The sequence below is a fragment of the Hesperophylax consimilis genome, chromosome 19 (genome assembly GCF_061612785.1).
Source record: "Hesperophylax consimilis isolate HC1 chromosome 19, BYU_Hcon_1.0, whole genome shotgun sequence".
Taxonomy (NCBI): Eukaryota; Metazoa; Arthropoda; class Insecta; order Trichoptera; family Limnephilidae; genus Hesperophylax; species Hesperophylax consimilis.
The window spans coordinates 13,760,777-13,778,879 of NC_142854.1; the positions used below are offsets into that span (position 1 = coordinate 13,760,777).

The 18,103-nt window shown below is 32.1% G+C and overlaps 1 protein-coding gene across 1 annotated transcript in view; it reads left to right on the forward strand.

The window, feature by feature from the left end:
* Prip (aquaporin prip) overlaps positions 1-18,103 on the forward strand; it is a 145,237-nt gene that overhangs the window by 79,465 nt on the left and 47,669 nt on the right. Inside the window, exons 5-6 of the mRNA XM_089643450.1 lie at positions 7,888-8,031; positions 11,383-11,508. Coding sequence (XP_089499576.1) covers positions 7,888-8,031; positions 11,383-11,508 — 270 coding nt within the window. The remainder of the gene's footprint in view (positions 1-7,887; positions 8,032-11,382; positions 11,509-18,103) is intronic.

Consider the following 18,103-nt stretch of genomic DNA (forward strand, 5'->3'; position numbering starts at 1 on the left):
TGAATATCAAAATAACACCTCTTATTTGAAAACCCTGTACATGGTACACTCATTTCTAGGTATTATATAACTATGTAACGATGTAGGTAACACGTTTTCTTGTTATTGATGGAAAATAGTTAGTTGTTTTTGCTTTTTATCAAAGTATTATATAATTTATTGTTTAATTTTATTATGTCATGTGTAACTAACAGCTGTACAAAATTACATAAGGGTCATTATGGCGATACACTACGTCGTGTAAGATTTGGAATCGAGCCGCTAACAATAACACTCCTTATGTAGATGGCGATAAGGTTTAAATTCCCGCAAAAGAGGAAGCTACAAGCCAAAAATATCTATATTCTTGGTATAACTTATATTATAGGTAATAGGCATAAGTAAGTCTAGAAACGTTCGATTTCAAGCACAAAACTGGTTTTTAATTATTTTGTAAATAATTTTATAAGAAAGCAAAAAAGTTAATCAAGTGAAACTGTCACAGATAATCTTAGCTATAATACTGTATTTTTTAAAGTTGTTTCCTTTACGCGTTCATACATTTCTATTAAAAATATGTATTTTTTAGTAGTTTACGTTTATATTTGTTATTGAATAATTTTTTTATTTATTTGTATTCTACTCAAGCGAAACGATTTTATTTTACGATTATTTTATAAAGAACATAATTTGCCACATTATCAAACTAAAAACACATGGTTGTGCATTTCTACGTAGTGCATCGCCTTAAGGTCCCGTAGTAAGCGTTCAAAGATGGTTTGAAAGAGAGATATGTAAATACGAATGTTAGAGGGAGCGCGCTAATATTAATAAACGATAATAATTAAGCGAAAATGGTGAAAATATTTAATAAAACACGACTCGTTTGAAATAGAGCAAAAATCTCTCGGGAAATTCTTTAGTTGCATTTAAAGATACACTGTGAATTTTTTCATGCCTATAACATGTTATAACAGCACAAAACGTGTTTTTAATAATTTTCGGAGCTTACTTTGCGTTTTTTTCCTATCGAGGGAATTTCATATATTATCTTAGAAAATAACATTTTTTTGGAACTTAAAAACTTAAAGAGTTAACGAGAAACTTGGTCAAAGTGTACAATTGCAATGTTGGTCACGATTTTGGCGTGCTTCCGGACTGTGCGTTCACCTGTGCAGTATGGATGACACTAGTTCTTGGGAGCATCTTCCATTAAAGTACTGGTAGAACAAACCTTAAGTTCCTATCAAGTTGGTTATCTGATCAAAATCTTTTCCTTTGAAATTCAGTCCAGTCAGCGTCGATTGCTTTGATATAAAATATCAGTTTTATTTACCTATATCTTTCACAATGGAATTGATATGAAAAGATAAAAAAATGCTTCAGATAAATCAATTATATTTTATAATTTATAATCAATATCAGATAAGAAGTTAGTTATCCGACATCGTAAGGTTTGATTAATATTTTATCTTAGGTAATCCAAGTAATATATTATAAGGTACGTGACTTAAAATTGTAGAAATTAAATATTATTTAACTTTTTTAAATACATATATTTGAATTTCACTTGTTTTCGGTAATGAATGAATGAATGATCGAGCTGAGGTTGGCAGATAGACTCGATGAAATTTACAATTGCATTCTGTCAAATTTTGGTGGCACACTGGAAATTGGATGACATTACTGCAGTTAATATACGAAATAAATGTCGGTCCCACCCATTTGGTATTTGGCTCATTCGTTCAGAAGGTTCATTTCTCAGATAAAAAAATAATATTTATCTATGTACGATTATATGTATATTTATGTACATCATGGTGATGTGAAAATGAGTTCATAAAAATATTATAATTATGTAATGATTAGATAGAAATAACGAAATCTGGGATTTCCACAATTTTTTAATTTTTTTTGTTTTTTTTTCTTAATCATTTTTGGAGCATTTCATACAAAACGGTGACCTTAGCATGGGACACCCAATGCCTAAAAAATTGATTATTTTTTTAAGGTACCAACCTTTGCAATTTAAAATCAAAATGTCCCTTAGACCACCTTTTGTAAAGCAAAAACCCTTCCTAACTTGTCTAAAAAGGTCTTCAAATTACTAAAGTAATACATTATTTAGTATTTAATATAAGTAATTTACGTAATTATGGTAGGTTAAGTAGGTAATAATATTAAAATATTCTTTACATATATGTATTTTTCGACTAGGAACACAAGACAAAATGTAAAATTCTTCCGCAATACATACACAATCAACTATCAGACACACTCACTAACCAATAGAATGTATGATCTGGGCAACAAGTTTGGGGGTACTATTGACTTTGTTGAATCCTACAAATATAGAAGCGTTGGTAATTTAGTTTTAAGGCCATGCACTACGTAGTAATTCAAAATCATGTGTTTTTGATTTGAAAATTTGGTCGCCTAGAAATGTTTCAGATGCTTTAATTAAATACTGCGAGTAGAATACATCTTAGCCTTTGAACTAATCGAGTATTTTTTAGATAAGTCTTTTAATAAGCCCAGAAAAAAATAATGTAAAGGCTTATGAAAGCTGCTTTAAAGTTCAAAATCTCCTACTTACGAACCCATTTTCGGTTATAATTTTATTGTTTAATGTGGCAAATTAAGTTATTTATAAAATGATCGAAAAATAATTAAATATTTATGCCTGGAACATCCACAAAATAAAATAAAAGGCACTTTTAGGCCATGTTTTTTTCTTGCATAAATCAAATCAGGCGGATGGTGTTAAGCGAGAATTTAAAACTTATCGCCATCTACGTAAGGGTTGTTATTGATAGCGGCTCAATTTAAAATATTACACTACGTAGTGCATCGCCTTAAACGCAGCGTCATCATTACAATAGAAAACAATAAAACGATTCAATTGGATGCTAATTAATAATATTGTAATGGATTAAAGAATGATAATGTATGCAGTTTCTTAGATTTATTGTTATTGGTTTATTATTCATCTCTTTGGTATTGTTTATGATATGTTTCCGGTATACCAAGTCTTTGATCGAGTTACGAAAGGCCCCGTAGTAAGCGTTCAAAGATGGTGTGAGGGGGAGATATGTAAATACGAATGCTAGAGGGAGTGCGCCAATATTAAAAAAAACGATAATAATTAAGCGAAAATTATTAAAATATTTAATAAAACACGACTCGTTTGTAATAGAGCAAAAATCTCTCGACAAATGCTTCAGTTGCATTTAAAGATACACTGTTCATGCCTATAACATATTAAATAACATAACAAAACGGGTTATTAATCATTTTCAAAGCTTACTTTGCGATTTTTTTCTATCGAGGGAATTTCATGTAATTAACGTTTTGGCTTAACAAATGTATTGATATTTTAAAAACTTAAAGAGTTAACTTACTTTAAATCGGTAGAAATTAGGTTTGCAGTGGCTTAAGGTTAAACGCGACGTACTTTATAATCTACACGTTCATAGATGGCGTTAAGAGGAAGCTACAAGCCAAAAATGTGTATATTCTTGGTATACCTTATATCGTAGGTAATAGGCATTAAAATGGCTTGACAAACTGAGTCTAGAAACGTTCGATTTCAAGCAAAAAACTGGTTTTTACTTATTTTGTAAATAATTTTATAAGAAATCAAAAAAGTTAATCAAGTGAAACTGTCACAGATAATCTTAGCTATAATACTGTATTTTCTTTAAAGTTGTTGCCTTTATGCCTTCATACATTTATATTGGAATAATATTTTTTGTAGTAGTTTGAATTTATATTTTTTATTGAGGATTTTATTTTTTTATTTGTATTCTACTCAAGCGAAACGATATGAAAACCTTCAATTTAACTAAAACATTTTTTTTTGGTTTTCATAATGTACACCAATTCGACTTAGTTAATTTAAATATTTAGCACCTTACCTTCAAATACCAGTCGGACAGACTTAATCTCATGATTCCACTGTACATTAGCTGGTGTTACATACAAAATATATGTTGGTTTTAAAATTCAAATAAAATATTGTCTGTGTTCTAACAGTGCCGATGTTTTCTTTTGCTAAAATCAACTGATGTTTCATCGTTAAATCGAGATCAGTCGGGATATACGATTTGCTTTGAAAACTTTTGGCACCAATTCAATATTTATATAAATACTAGTGGAGGCGCCTCTGACTTCTTTCACCCTCTCTCTCTGGTTTCAATCCTGGGATTGGTTTGCAGCAATTTCATCTAATCTCCTCTTCCATTCTTCCCTGTCTTGTGCGGCTCTTTTGACTTCTGCATATGATGAGCAGCGCACGTCCACCAGCAGGTCCTCCAGGTACTCTCGGCGTGTGCGTCCCCTAGAGTTGGTCCCCTCGGTCATACCCTCTATTGTGACATGCAAGAGGCCTTCTTGTCGTATAACATGGCCGATCCATCTTGCACGCCTTTCGGACAAGGTCCTGAGCAGGTGCCTTCCTCCTTCGATTCTTTGGAGAACCTCCTCATTTGTAACATGGTCTCTCCAGGAAATTCTTTCACCATTCACTACTATATACCACAATGTTACTGTTAAAAAACAACATTACATCGAATTTAAGGCGAAGCTTAATGCTAAATCACTATTTTGATTAATCTTTATAACGAATTGGTGTACATTATGAATTCCAAAAAATATGCTTTAGATAAATTGAAGGTTTTCCTATCGTTTCGTTTGAGTAGAATACAAATAATAAAATAAATTACTAAATAAAAATATAAATGTAAACTACTAAAAGTAATATTTTTTCGATAGAAATGTATGAACGCATAAAAACTTTTGAAAATACCGTGACGTATTATAGCCAAGATTATCTGTGACAGTTTCACTTGATTAACTTTTTTCCTGTCTTATAAAATTATTTACAAAATAAATAAAAACCAGTTTTGTGCTTGAAATCGAACGTTTCTAGACTCCATTTGTCAAGCGGTTTTAATGCCTATTACCTACAATATAAGGTATACCAAGAATTTACACATTTTTGGCTAAATTTTGATAAATGTGTATATTCTTGGTATACCGTATATTGTAGGCAATAGACATTAAAATCGCTTGACAAACGTAGTCTAGAAACGTTCGATTTCAAGCACAAAACTAGATTTTATTTATTTGTAAATAATTTTATAAGATAGGAAAAAAGTTAATCAAGTGAAACTGTCACAGAGTCTAGAAACGTTCGATTTCAAGCAGAAAACTGGTTTATATTTATTTTGTAAATAATTTTATAAGAAAGCAAAAAAGTTAATCAAGTGAAACTGTCACAGATAATCTTAGCTATAATACTGTATTTTAAAAAGTTGTTTCCTATACGCGTTCATACATTTATATTGAAAAAAATATTTTACATTTATATTTGTGTATAATATATATTGAGTATTTTTTAATTTTATTTATATTCTACTCAAGCGAAACGATAGGAAAACCTTCAATTTATTTAAATCATATTTTTTGCTATTCATAATTTCACCAATGCGTTATAAAGATTAATCAAAATAATGATTTAGCATTAAGCTTCGCCTTAAGATAATAAAAAGACGTTTATGTAAAAAAACATTCAACTCCTTCTTAATCTTTAAATACCCAGTTACCTAGTTTGGGAATCACTGGATTACGTTGCGGAACGAATTACGGATGTGGGAGCCGGAAGCCTAAATGAACATCATGTGTGATGATTTATGGATGTCTAACAAGATAAGATTGTGGTCCTAATGCTGATTTTTGACTTCATAACACTCAATCTCTTTATTCACGGAAGACAAGCTGGACGGTTGTTCCAATTCGTAACCATCATTATCATTTACTTTGTACCTACATGGTTACATATTGCAAGTATTAATATAATACTAGTTGAAGTCCCGGGCATTGCACATAATTTACACAGAGTTTTAGAAATCAGACATAGACAGCAATTTTCCAGGAAGGTGGGGGTGGAGTTAAAACCCCTCCCCCCGGAAAATTCTAAATATAGATTTTGTGAACACATGTAGACAATAATCTTCGTCCTATTTCTAACGTCGTAAAATTTGTCCCCAGAAAATAAAACAATTCATGTGGGGGGGGGGCAGAGAATTTCAAGAAAATATAAAATTTGTCCCCAGAAAAATAAATTTCATGGGGGGGGGGTGGCTAGAGAATATAGGGACATGTTTAAAATTGATGTTTTTGAAGTAGCTTAATTAGATTTTTAGATTTTTTCTATTTCGCCGATTCTCGCTCTGAGTAGCCTAAATGGCGATATATCGCCCTTGTTGGCAACACTGGTACTGACGTTTATACATTGAAGAAAATGAAGAAAAACGAACGTTTGCGCTAGTCTCACGGAATTCCGAATACGGAAAACGAATTCGGAAATCGAATACTGAAAACGTATGTATGCGGCCAGCCTAAGAGGTGTTATTTTGAGCCTAAGAGGTGACATTTGACAAGTAAAAACTACGCCATTAATAAAAATGAAACGATACACGCTTCCACAACGCATTGAAATTATTAAAATTTAATTGAGTGAATCAAATGCAAATCATCTTGATTGATGAGGCCCATTTCCACCTCGGCGGCTTCGTCAACAAGCAAAATTGTTGCATCTGGGGCTCGGAAAACCCAAAAGTTATTGTTGAAAAGTCTCTCTATCCTCAACGTGTGACTTTTTGGTGCGGTTTTTGTCCGGCGGAGTCATTGGACCTTAATTTTTTGAAAATTAGGCCGGAGCAACAGTTACCGTGAATGGATTGCGCTATCGAGAGATGATTAATGATTTTTTATGGCCGAAATTGGATGTTATTGATTTGGACAACGTTTATTTTCAACAAAACGGCGCTACGTGCCACACAAGCAACGAAACCATTGATCTTTTATGATTGAATATCAAAATAACACCTCTTATTGGAAAACCCTGTATATACTCTTCTTTATATAATTGTTCAAACAAACATACAAGAAGAGTGTACCGAAGTGGATTTGTTTTGTAAACAAATCACAGTTTTATTCAGAGATTGATGAAATTATACACAATTTCATTTAACAGGACGAAGATCACTGTATACATCTGTCAATAAAATCAATGTTTTTAATATTGCTAGGGGGGGATCTGGGGATCAATCCCCCCCCCCCCCCCTAGCAATATTCCCCCGTCTATGGCGGTACTCCTAGATGTATAGATATCCTTATATTTCTCAGCATAAGCAACATCTTGCCAATTTATTGATATCTTTCTCTGTCAACCTTAAGGCGAAGCTTAATGCTAAATCATCATTTTGATTAATGTTTATAACGAATTGGTGTACATTATGAATACCAAAAATATGCTTTAGATAAATTGAAGGTTCTACTATCGCTTCGCTTGAGTAGAATACAAATAAAAAATAAACTACTCAATAAAAAATATAAATATAAAAATAAAAATTTCAATGGAAATGTATGAACGCGTAAAAGAAACAATTAAAAAAATATAGTATTATAGCTAAGATAATCTGTGACAGTTTCACTTGATTGACTTTTTTGCTTTCTTGAAAAATTATTTACAAAATAAATGAAAACCACTTTTTTGCTTCAAATCGAACGTTTCTAGACTCCATTTGTCAAGCGAGTTTAATGCCAATTACCTGCAATATAAGATATACCAAGAATATACACATTTTTGGCTTGTAGCTTCCTCTTAACGTAACCAGGTCATTTGAATTCGGTTTTTTTGTTTGCCTCATCTTGGCATCATTGGTTCATCGAAATTCAATTTTACTCTCCGATTTATATTGATTTCATCTTTTCTCAACTTAACCAACGTCTTGTCCATCTCCAATTGCTATGTCGTTTCTTTGTGAACCCAACAATGTCCTGATTATTCCCCGGGCCATGTTGTATCGTTGTGAAGCTAATCGTGTGGTGTTTTTTCCCCAGACCATCGGCCACGTGAGCGGAGGTCACGTGAACCCTGCCGTGACCTTGGGACTGCTGGCCGCTGGCAAGATTACCATCGTCAAGGCGGTGCTATACGTCATCGTGCAGTGCCTGGGAGCTCTCGCTGGATCTGCTCTCCTCATGGTAAATTACCACATATTATACATTAACCCTTCAACTATGTGAAGGACATTACTAGCCACAAATATCATATTCCGTTAGAGCCTCTTCGGGACAGATCTGACCCCGGGCGTCCATACAAAAGTATTATAGCATAAAAGATTTTTTTTCTATAATGCGACGATACTTAATTCTAATAAGGTAATAACAATTATTCTTTTTTTTGGTAAACTAATGTTTAAGACAAGATTTTTTATGCATAGCACAAAGGGTAACAATTATTTTACAAGCAATAATTATTAGCCTGAAACACTCATCCACATTGAAAAATCTCCTGATAAAAGATACATGACGCAAGAATAATTAATATTCGACAAGTTCTAGTATCTTCACCAAAAAATGTAGACAATTTGTCTCGACGCCATCTAGTGAGAGAGTTAGCACTTACAATGCCTTTCTCATATAAAATAAAGTTGGTTGTTTTCAGGTGAAAAAATGTAACAAGCAGTAATTGTTGAATGAAACACTAGTATATATTGAATTATTTCGCGGATAAGAGATGTGTTTTTTAAATTTGAAATTCTGTCAAATAATATTTAAAAAATAATAAAATTTGAATGTCTGATATTAAAATTTCATTATTTTAAAATATCAATGTTTACTAAAAAAACGTATTTTACTTTTAATTTTTACGACAACTTCTAGGAAGAAATATAATAGCGCATTTAAAATATTACGGAATAATTTCAAATTCAACCGTCGCGGCGCGTCGTTTGGGACTTATTCAAAATTTTCTTTATTTTCACTTTTTAAAGGGTCGACGATGGCGTGCACCTCATCCGTCACTTAAGCTCTTCTGGCTTGTTAGCTTTAAAATTATTTTTCTGATCTTTTTAGAGCATTTAGAAATATTTACTTTTAACGTCCTCTTAAAAATTTACACAGGACTTGCGAAATTGGGTCTTAACATTAAGTTGTAGGAGGGAGGAAACACAGAGGCCGTCCAGTCATCCTACAACCGAGCTGTTGAACACAAGGACGAGTCGTAAAAGTGACCCATTGTTGCAAACGTCAACCGTGTTCAAAAATATTCTGCTTGTGTTTGGCTCATACGCCAAAGCGATTAATGAATTCTTCAACTTTATTTTGCATCTCATATATTTTTTAAATTTTTTATCATATCATAATTCTTTATTCATTTATACATCGCCTTTATCGCTCTTTTTTAATCGCGATATTTGGCTCCAAATTAGCATGGTTAATGCTTTTTTTATGTATGTAAAAGATCTGAAGTTTATTAAAACACAAAACCAAATCCTTTGTTTTAATGGTCTCAAATTATCTTTTATGTCCAAACCTTACGATGGTAAATTTAACACAAAGTCTACCTGAGATAAATTACCTTATAATAGAATTGAAACCATTAAACCCTTTCTCAGCCAAGGTTGAAAGTGATCTCTAATGATACGCTTTCCTAACTTGTATTACAGAAAATTATAGGATTGTCTTCATCCTTAGAATTGAGTTCTCCGTTAGGCTGACTTTCAAATGACTATTTTGGACCATAACATCTCGATATATATTTATATTATTATGAATATTCTTATTATTAAGATATGAAGGCAAAGTACGTCATTTTGAGTAAATCTTTTCTTAGGATATTGAAACCTATTTTATCTCTATTATCTGAGGACGAAATAGAATACGACATAGACATGCAAATTGATAGACTAACCCATCAGGGAAAGGGGATAAATGAATCTGACAGTATACAGGCATTCGCATTGTAATATCATCATTTAGTCCGCGAAAATAAAATCTGTTTACGAATTACTAGTCCTTTTTACTATGGCTCGCAAATTGTTGGCTGCTTAAAAAACTTAACTACAATTCCATGTTTGGGCTTGTTTCGAAAACTGAATATATTGTTACACTATTTAGACACTTTTACAAATGTGTCATAATTTACCCACCTCAATCATTTTTAACGTCACTACGCAACCCGATTTGGAAGCGGTTGGTTTTTTAACCGCTTTTACAAAGGATAATAAATTATTATAAGCAATAATTAGTCGCCTGTAATATCAATACAAATTGAAAATATCTGCCGTCGATGAGAATTGTACCCGCGCCTTCTGATGTCCGGTCAGATGCTCTAGACCACTGAGCTAAGTCGGCTTATTTCCAACACGCCAAATAATTCAATATTTACTAGTACCTCAATCAACAATTACTGCTTATTAACAGCTGTGACGTACTAGATATACGCCAATTATACGTTAAAACACTACTAAACTACATTTTTGACAAAAAAAATAAATTTCAACATACACAAAATAACACTAACAGACCAGTCAGACAAGCGTCCAAAGAAAACATAAAAACTCCGACAATAAATTCAAGCTTTGGACAAAGACACTACCAATACCATGCAATAAAAGCTTTCAACTGTTTAAAACTTGAAATTAAAATTGAGGAAAGTAAAAATAAATTCACACACAAAATTAAAAAATGGATTAAAGAACAAAAAAGACAATATTACCAAAATTTCATGGCATAAAATACAAATAAAACCTTCACGTAACACACAAAACCAATATAAACACACATCACTCACAAACACACAAGATTATTGTCCATGTACTATTTTTTTTTAATTTTAAATATATTATTATGTATTTTTAATTTTAAATATATTTATATGTGTTTTTAATTTTAAATGTATAATTTTTCTCATTAAATGTATTATGTAGTTTATATTTCTTATTACAAAATGAAGGCCTCAGCACGGGCAAGCCACCCAGTGAGGCCTACATTACTGGAAAACCTGAATTGTAAAAAATATTGTACCTAATAAAAAAAAAAAAATTTTTTTTTTTTTTTCACCTGTAAACAACCAACTTTATTTTTTTATTATTGATATTACAGGCAACTAATTATTGCTTATAATAATTTATTATCCTTTATGCTGTGCATAAAAACCTTGTCTTATCAACATTAATTTATCAAACCTAACTTTTACAAACTTGGACTCTGCTGCCAACATGCGTTAATTTAGCGAATTTTAGTTTTCATCGCATTCGGCATTCTACGCACGACTGTTGTCTAAAATTATTCAAAGCATTCTGGAACCCTTCTAGTGCCAAAAATATGATCACGTGGTTTGCCTCCAGCACGTCGAAATGATACCCGGATTTCACAAAAAGGCAATTCTATCAAGTTAAAATGATACAACACGATAAAATATTTGTTTAGGGTTAGGTTCTGCAATGTTCTGAACGCCTTAAATATCATATTTTGTGAATTAGACTGTAGTGTTATTTGTGAAAACTGTTTGGGTCGAATAACAGTATGCTAATGTGTTTGTGATTGCAGTCTCTGACCCCCGAGGACGTAGCCGGCAACCTGGGCCTTACCACCGTGGCCAGCAAGCTGTCTCCTCTGCAAGGTTTCGGGGTCGAATTCTTCCTTGGATTCGTACTGGTCCTCGTTGTGTTTGGGGTAAGTTGTCACATTTTAACTCTATTCATAAGCAAAAAGACAGCTAGGAATTTGCTAAATTTACATTCTTATATACGAAACCTGTCACTATTACAATAAAAATTATATCAGAATGTGACCTTTGCAAATAACTAATAAGTAATGTTATCACTGAATACTTTAATATATTTTGAATTTATCATTTTTGAAATTAGAACGTTTTAGTGTAAACTAACTTACTAACCATCAAGCGGGTATTTCTCCGAAGGGGTAGGCAGAGAGAAAGGACCGCCTAACAACTCTGTCTTGACACACACTTCTTGCCTCATTCACATTCATACATACTCTTCTATTATTATGACTCTTGACATGGCCTGATTCAAGTATCTGATTCACTTGATCGTGCCATGTCTTTCCATGTGCATTCGCATTTGCGTGATATATTCTCCTTACACGTCTTTCTTCACCCATTCGCTCTACATGCCCAAAGCGTCCCTTTCTTAATCTTACTGATTACGCTTAAATCAGCCTTGTACTCTTTGCGGATCTCCACATTTCTCACACGATCATACATGGTTTTACCACACATACGCCTCGGGGATCTCATTTTAACAGCATTCAGTCTACTTTCATCCTTCCTCTGCCAGTTCCATGCCTTACTTCCATACATCAGGGTAGGTACCAGCACTCCATTGTGGACTGCTAACTTCGCTTCTTTGGATATTTTTTTGTTAGCGCCAACTGCGTTCAATCCTCCATTAATGGAGTTACCTGCATTTACCCTTCTTTCAATATCTCTGTCAGCCTTCCCAACTCTCATATTTTAGTATTCTTTTCAGATAAAATCTTTTAATTTGTTTGCATGGATAAAAACTGCTTATATGTAAAAATATTTTTATTACGTACGCCTTTTCCATGCAAGACAACTTAAGACTTACTTCTGCGAACTTATGGGTCAACTTTTGAATTGGGGGGTGACTTTGTCATCTTGGAAATCTGTAATTATCGCTACCACTCAAAATGACTCGCTCATTTTTAATGTTTTTTTTTAGGCAACGTGAATACAATAACGTTTCGATAATAACTTGGTGTCCAGTTATTTTTTTTCCAGTTATTGATGATTGAATTGTGAAGCTAGTTTTTTTAGATATTTTCGGAAAGAGAAGATTTTGGGAGCGTTGTTTCTTATATTAGAATAACTTAAATATTCAATTTTACACTCTTGTAAAACTAATTTAAACCACCTGCAATCAGTACAAAATTCTATGGTTAAGTTATTAGCTCAAAAACATATTTTTTCACAGAGACGAAACATATCATTGTTGTATCGGAATTTAACAATATTACCGGTGCAGGCCTTATTATGGTACAAAATATTGATTCAACATATATCTGAGTCTGATTATAAAAGGAAAGTGGAACATGAATATAATACAAGGTTTACAAAGAATGAAGGAATGCTTGTTCCAAAATATAATAATAAATACGGACGGCGAACCCTAGAATTTAACGTGCCAAAAATGCTTAATATGTTACCCATTAATATAAAAAATTGCGATTCCACAAATAGATTGAGATATATGCTGAAACAATGGTTACTAAATAGAGATAGTTTATATTAATTTATGTGTGTTAATTGTAAAGTTATAGTAATAATATTATTTTTGTATACATATATGTAATTGATCATTAACATCCTGTTGACAAACTGCTTTATTGAAGTTTAACGGGATTGTAGCTTGAAAACCAATAAAAAAAAAAAAAAAAAAAAAAAAAACTCGTTTAATTTTTTTGGGATTATTATTTATTTATTTATTCATATTCTCCATAATACGGTTAAGCGCCAATGTATTACGGAGAAGATAACTAATTTGAGGTAAATGTAAGTTTAAAAGTAAGGAACTGTATGTGTCTGTAAAAGTCGATGTTCAATGCAGGATTCAGTTGAGACGCTCTGTTGATTGGCGAGTTCTGATGGGCAGAATACCTAGTTTTAGGAGTATTAAAAAGTGTGTGGGTCTACGGATTCTGACGAGTAAACTTACTATTCACATATAGTTAACCTCTTTCAATATAGGTGGATTAAATACATATATTTCGTAAAAACTGAGTAGTTGGTTACAGCCTAGAGGTTCACGTCGTATACTCCGTCTCGATCCACGGTAACAGACGAGACAGAGCGCGTATCACATGATCCCGTTGCGACGTGTAGCAATGCGACCAATGACTATGTGTGATAGATATAATTATATTTTATGACAGCACAATGACATTTACATTTTTTATTACAAATATTCTATCCTTCGGGTTCATGTTGTAGCTGTTCCCTGTATATTTACATAGTTTTAAAATGTGCAGTAAAAAAATTCCAACAAAAATGATTTCATAAAAAACAACGTTTTTTAGTACTAAATATCTAAGTACTTTAAAATTTCTTTAAAAAATGGTTTGGCTGAAGATTAAACCTTATTTCGATCGTGTAGAACTGGAATTTATTTCGTATATTAACTACTGTAATTTCGTCAGACTTCATAGAAATCCATATACGTCCTTGTTTTTGTACGTGAAAGATAGAATGCATTGTCATCGAGAGTTTATCTACCGAGTTTCAACTCGATAGGTTGTCGGGAAGTGGGTTAATTTCGTTAAAAAAAAGTTGAATTCAAATAGATGTATTTTAAATTTATTTATTTTCAAAGTTGAAAGCTGAACAAAGTCACCCCTTTTAACGGTAGGTACTAGATAGTTCGATATCTGAGTGTTACAGGGCACATGGTAGAAGTCATATCTACCACAAAGGAGACTAATGGACCACTGGGCTATGGGCAGCTATTTCTTATCAGCCAATAAATAATATCCTCAATGACTTCGAATCAATACGACTAATTATACTTTGTGGCACGTTATTAGAACTATTAATTGAAGCTGTTTTATGATATTTGCCAGAAGTAATGCACTTGAACTTTCAAATGCTGCCTACTTGAATAAATAAATTCTATGGTTGATGGACGACTGCCAGGAGATTTCACTATCGAACTATTTTGGTTAATTTTGTATTTCAAAATAATACCTACCTTTTAAATAGACCTATTTGATTTTTGTTATTTGTATTTGATTTTTATTATCAGGGCTGTTTAGGTGTTAAGTGTAACGTTGTCCGAAACTTTGGCTAAAGAAGGAGTTAGCGTAACACGGCATAACACCCCAAAAACAAATATCAAAAATACTTTTGGCCGTGAAAATCTTAAATCATATTACAACTATTTGAATTTCTTTTTCGTGTTCTTGAATGAATTTTTGCTAATCTTGGAAGCGGAAATTAACCCGCTTCTCGACATCCTATCGAGCTGAAACTCGTCAGATTGACTCGTTGTTCATGCTTATGTATTCAATCAATTTTTGGTGGCAATCGCGTACACACACACGGACATATTTGCATTTCTCTGATATTCGATGACATTCACAGCAGTTAATGATATACGCAATAAATGTCGATCATATCCAATCGGGATTTGGCTAGGTTACTAGAGTTGTCAATTCCAGTTCCTGGGGAAGAAGGTTTAATCCTCAGTAAAAACATGTTTCAAAGACATTTAAAAAAAGATGAATTGTAAAAAAACTTAGCGGAGCACAAATTATAGTGTTAGTGTCAATTTTACAGAAAGGCCAATAAAACAGATTATCTCTTCGTATTTTTTTTAGAGCCTTTTCAACTAGATTCAAAGAACATAATATGCGTTGCTATAAAAATAATAAAATTGATTCAAAATTCGCAGCTCACCTCTTGGAGAAAAACCACGTCCCGCTTGACAACAACAAGCCTAAACCTTTACACATAGAAAGAAAGGGTTTTAGATTAAATTTACTAGAACAATTAGAGATAAATAAAAAAACTAATGATCCAAACATAACCCTAATTAATAATCAAACAAAAATGATCAATTCTCCCCTGCTTAATATTTTCAAAAAACCCAAACAATATAATTCCTTAGCATAATCACCCACGTACCAACAATTAAGAAAACCCTTAGGTCATTAATTTTAACAGGTGTGCAAACACTGCTGGATTACCAAATTTTTTGGTTATTCCAATTCTTAATGAATCATTTTTGACCATTATAGAAATTTAAATGGGTGGGGATAGATAAAATCATATAAATAAGTCGTCGCCGTGTGGACATATCCACAGTTTGATAATGGCCTCAAAAGCCGAAACAGCTGTCACATTAAAAACTGTAAAAATAACAGAAATACTTGCAGAACTTAATAATTATTATAACATTATTAAATTTGATTTATTTTAAATTTATTTAAAAAATTAAATGGAGTTCTACGAATTAAACACCAAAACAATAAATAAATAAAAAATGTATCTCTTCGTAGTAAAGTAATTTCGATATTTAAAAAAAATTCGATCAATTTTACCTGAAGTAAGATCAAATAGACCTGTCTTCAAGCTCACCAGGCGATATACTTCTTTCAGTTCATCTCTTCAATTGGCACGACTATTAAAAACAGCTTTAACCTTAATAGATATTTTACAGGTTTTCAACTTCAACAATACATAAATATCAAAGTTAATTTGCAAGTTCTCTGGAATCTATTCAAGTTCTGTTCTCTTATTGCATTATGGGTCAGTTGTTTCACAAAACCGAAATAATAACAGAACATGAAATTTAACATTGAAATATGATGACTTGTTCAAATTTTCTAGATTGCCAGCTAAAATTCCAAGAGACCTGCCATGCGCCGGCTGACTATTGCTGCTGCTATTTTCGTAATAACTGAACTTTTTTTTTAAATTGACGTTTTTTATGTTCTACCAGATAATGTGTTTAAATATATTTATAAATATCGTATTTATCTATCCTATGTAGTTTCCCCAGATAACCACATGATATAGATCAAGACACATAAATGTTTTGTCTTTAAAATAAGTTATACGAGGCTTTCCTTTATATAAACACAATAATATGACTTTTGATCATGAAAAAATATGACATTTGCACTTTTTCAGAGATTAAAAATCAATGTTTACAACTGACGAAACGACAAGCTACACTAACATTAAGATACATTATTTTCTTGCAAAGCGAATAATTTTTTTAGTATGCTCAGAGATGTTTTTAAGGTTCAAAATGCCATAAAATCGAGGCAAGCGTGGTGAGTTCCTATCAAATACGCTTCGTTGGCTTACAAAAGGTTAAAATAAATCAGTGGAACCTCAAATTTACACAAAAGTGGATGATTAGAGAGATAAGTACACCATTAAAAACAAATGGACATAACCAACAGTGAAATCGTGAAGCCCTTTTTTAGAAGATGGCCGCCTATTCTATTATTTGTACATTATACATCGCGTGAGGGAATTCATTTTAATTGAGATATTTAAGAAGATACCCAACTAGTTGATCTGTTTCACCGAAGAGATGATGTTGGCTTGTCTGGTGTGGCCAAAGATAATTCATTTTTATTCACCTTTTCATATTTTAAATGTGAAAATGTGTGCGTTTTTTCAATTTTTTGTGTAAACTTCGTATATAACAGATAACAATTTCATGTTTTTTTAACGATTGAAAGGTTCCCATTTAAATGCCGATTCTATGTTCGTTTCAGCTTTTGAACTAATTGTGATCAGCAGAAAAGGAAAACGACTAATCACAAAGCTAATATTAATACTAATCAGCAATTACAATTTTCGATAGAAAGCTGAAAGGCATCTAGAATCGACGTTCAAGGCGAAGCTTAATGCTAAATTATTATTTTGATTTATCCTTATAACGAATTGGTTTACATTATGAATACCAAAAAATACGCTTTAGATAAATTGAAGGTTTTCCAATCATTTCGCCTGAGTAGAATACAAATAAAAAAATAAATTACTCAATAAAAAATATAAATCTAAAATACAAAATTTTTTATTTTTGCAATAGATATGTATTAACGCTTAAAGGAAAAAAACTTTAAAAACATACACTATAATAGCTTAGATTATCTGTGACAGACTGTGTTATTTACAAAATAAATAAAAAACAGTTTTGTGCTTGAAATCGAATGTTTCTAGACTCCGTTTGTCAAGCGATTTTAATGCCTATTACCTACAATATAACGTACACCAAGAATACACAATTTTTTGGCTTGTAGCTTCCTCTTAAAGAAAATTTTTTAAAACTGCCGCTGACTAGCTTTTTGGTGACAATGTTACATTTGAATTTTTGCGAAACAACGGGGCTTTAGTGATGTATCGATTTTTTTTCAGTCAATTTGTTTATAGGTGCATGGATATGCACCTATTTTAAAAAGATACTAAACCTAGGAATAGACTTACAGGTCAAAGTCCTGAATCACGAAGTCTTTCGTATGTAGGTAATGGAAAGACCCAAATTAGTACATAATTCCGTGAGAACGTCTTCGAATACATTCCTCCCATAGAGCTAATAGTACTCATATTAATTGTGTACTTACACTGAAGATATAAACCAATGGAGGTTTATTGTGACGGAAAACCTCAAATTTTTCATTACACACGGAGAAATTTAATCGTTGCTAATTTATTAAGAATATAAAACGGAATTGCGGGCCTTACAAATGTTTTTTTTTTCAAATTTGAGCTGAA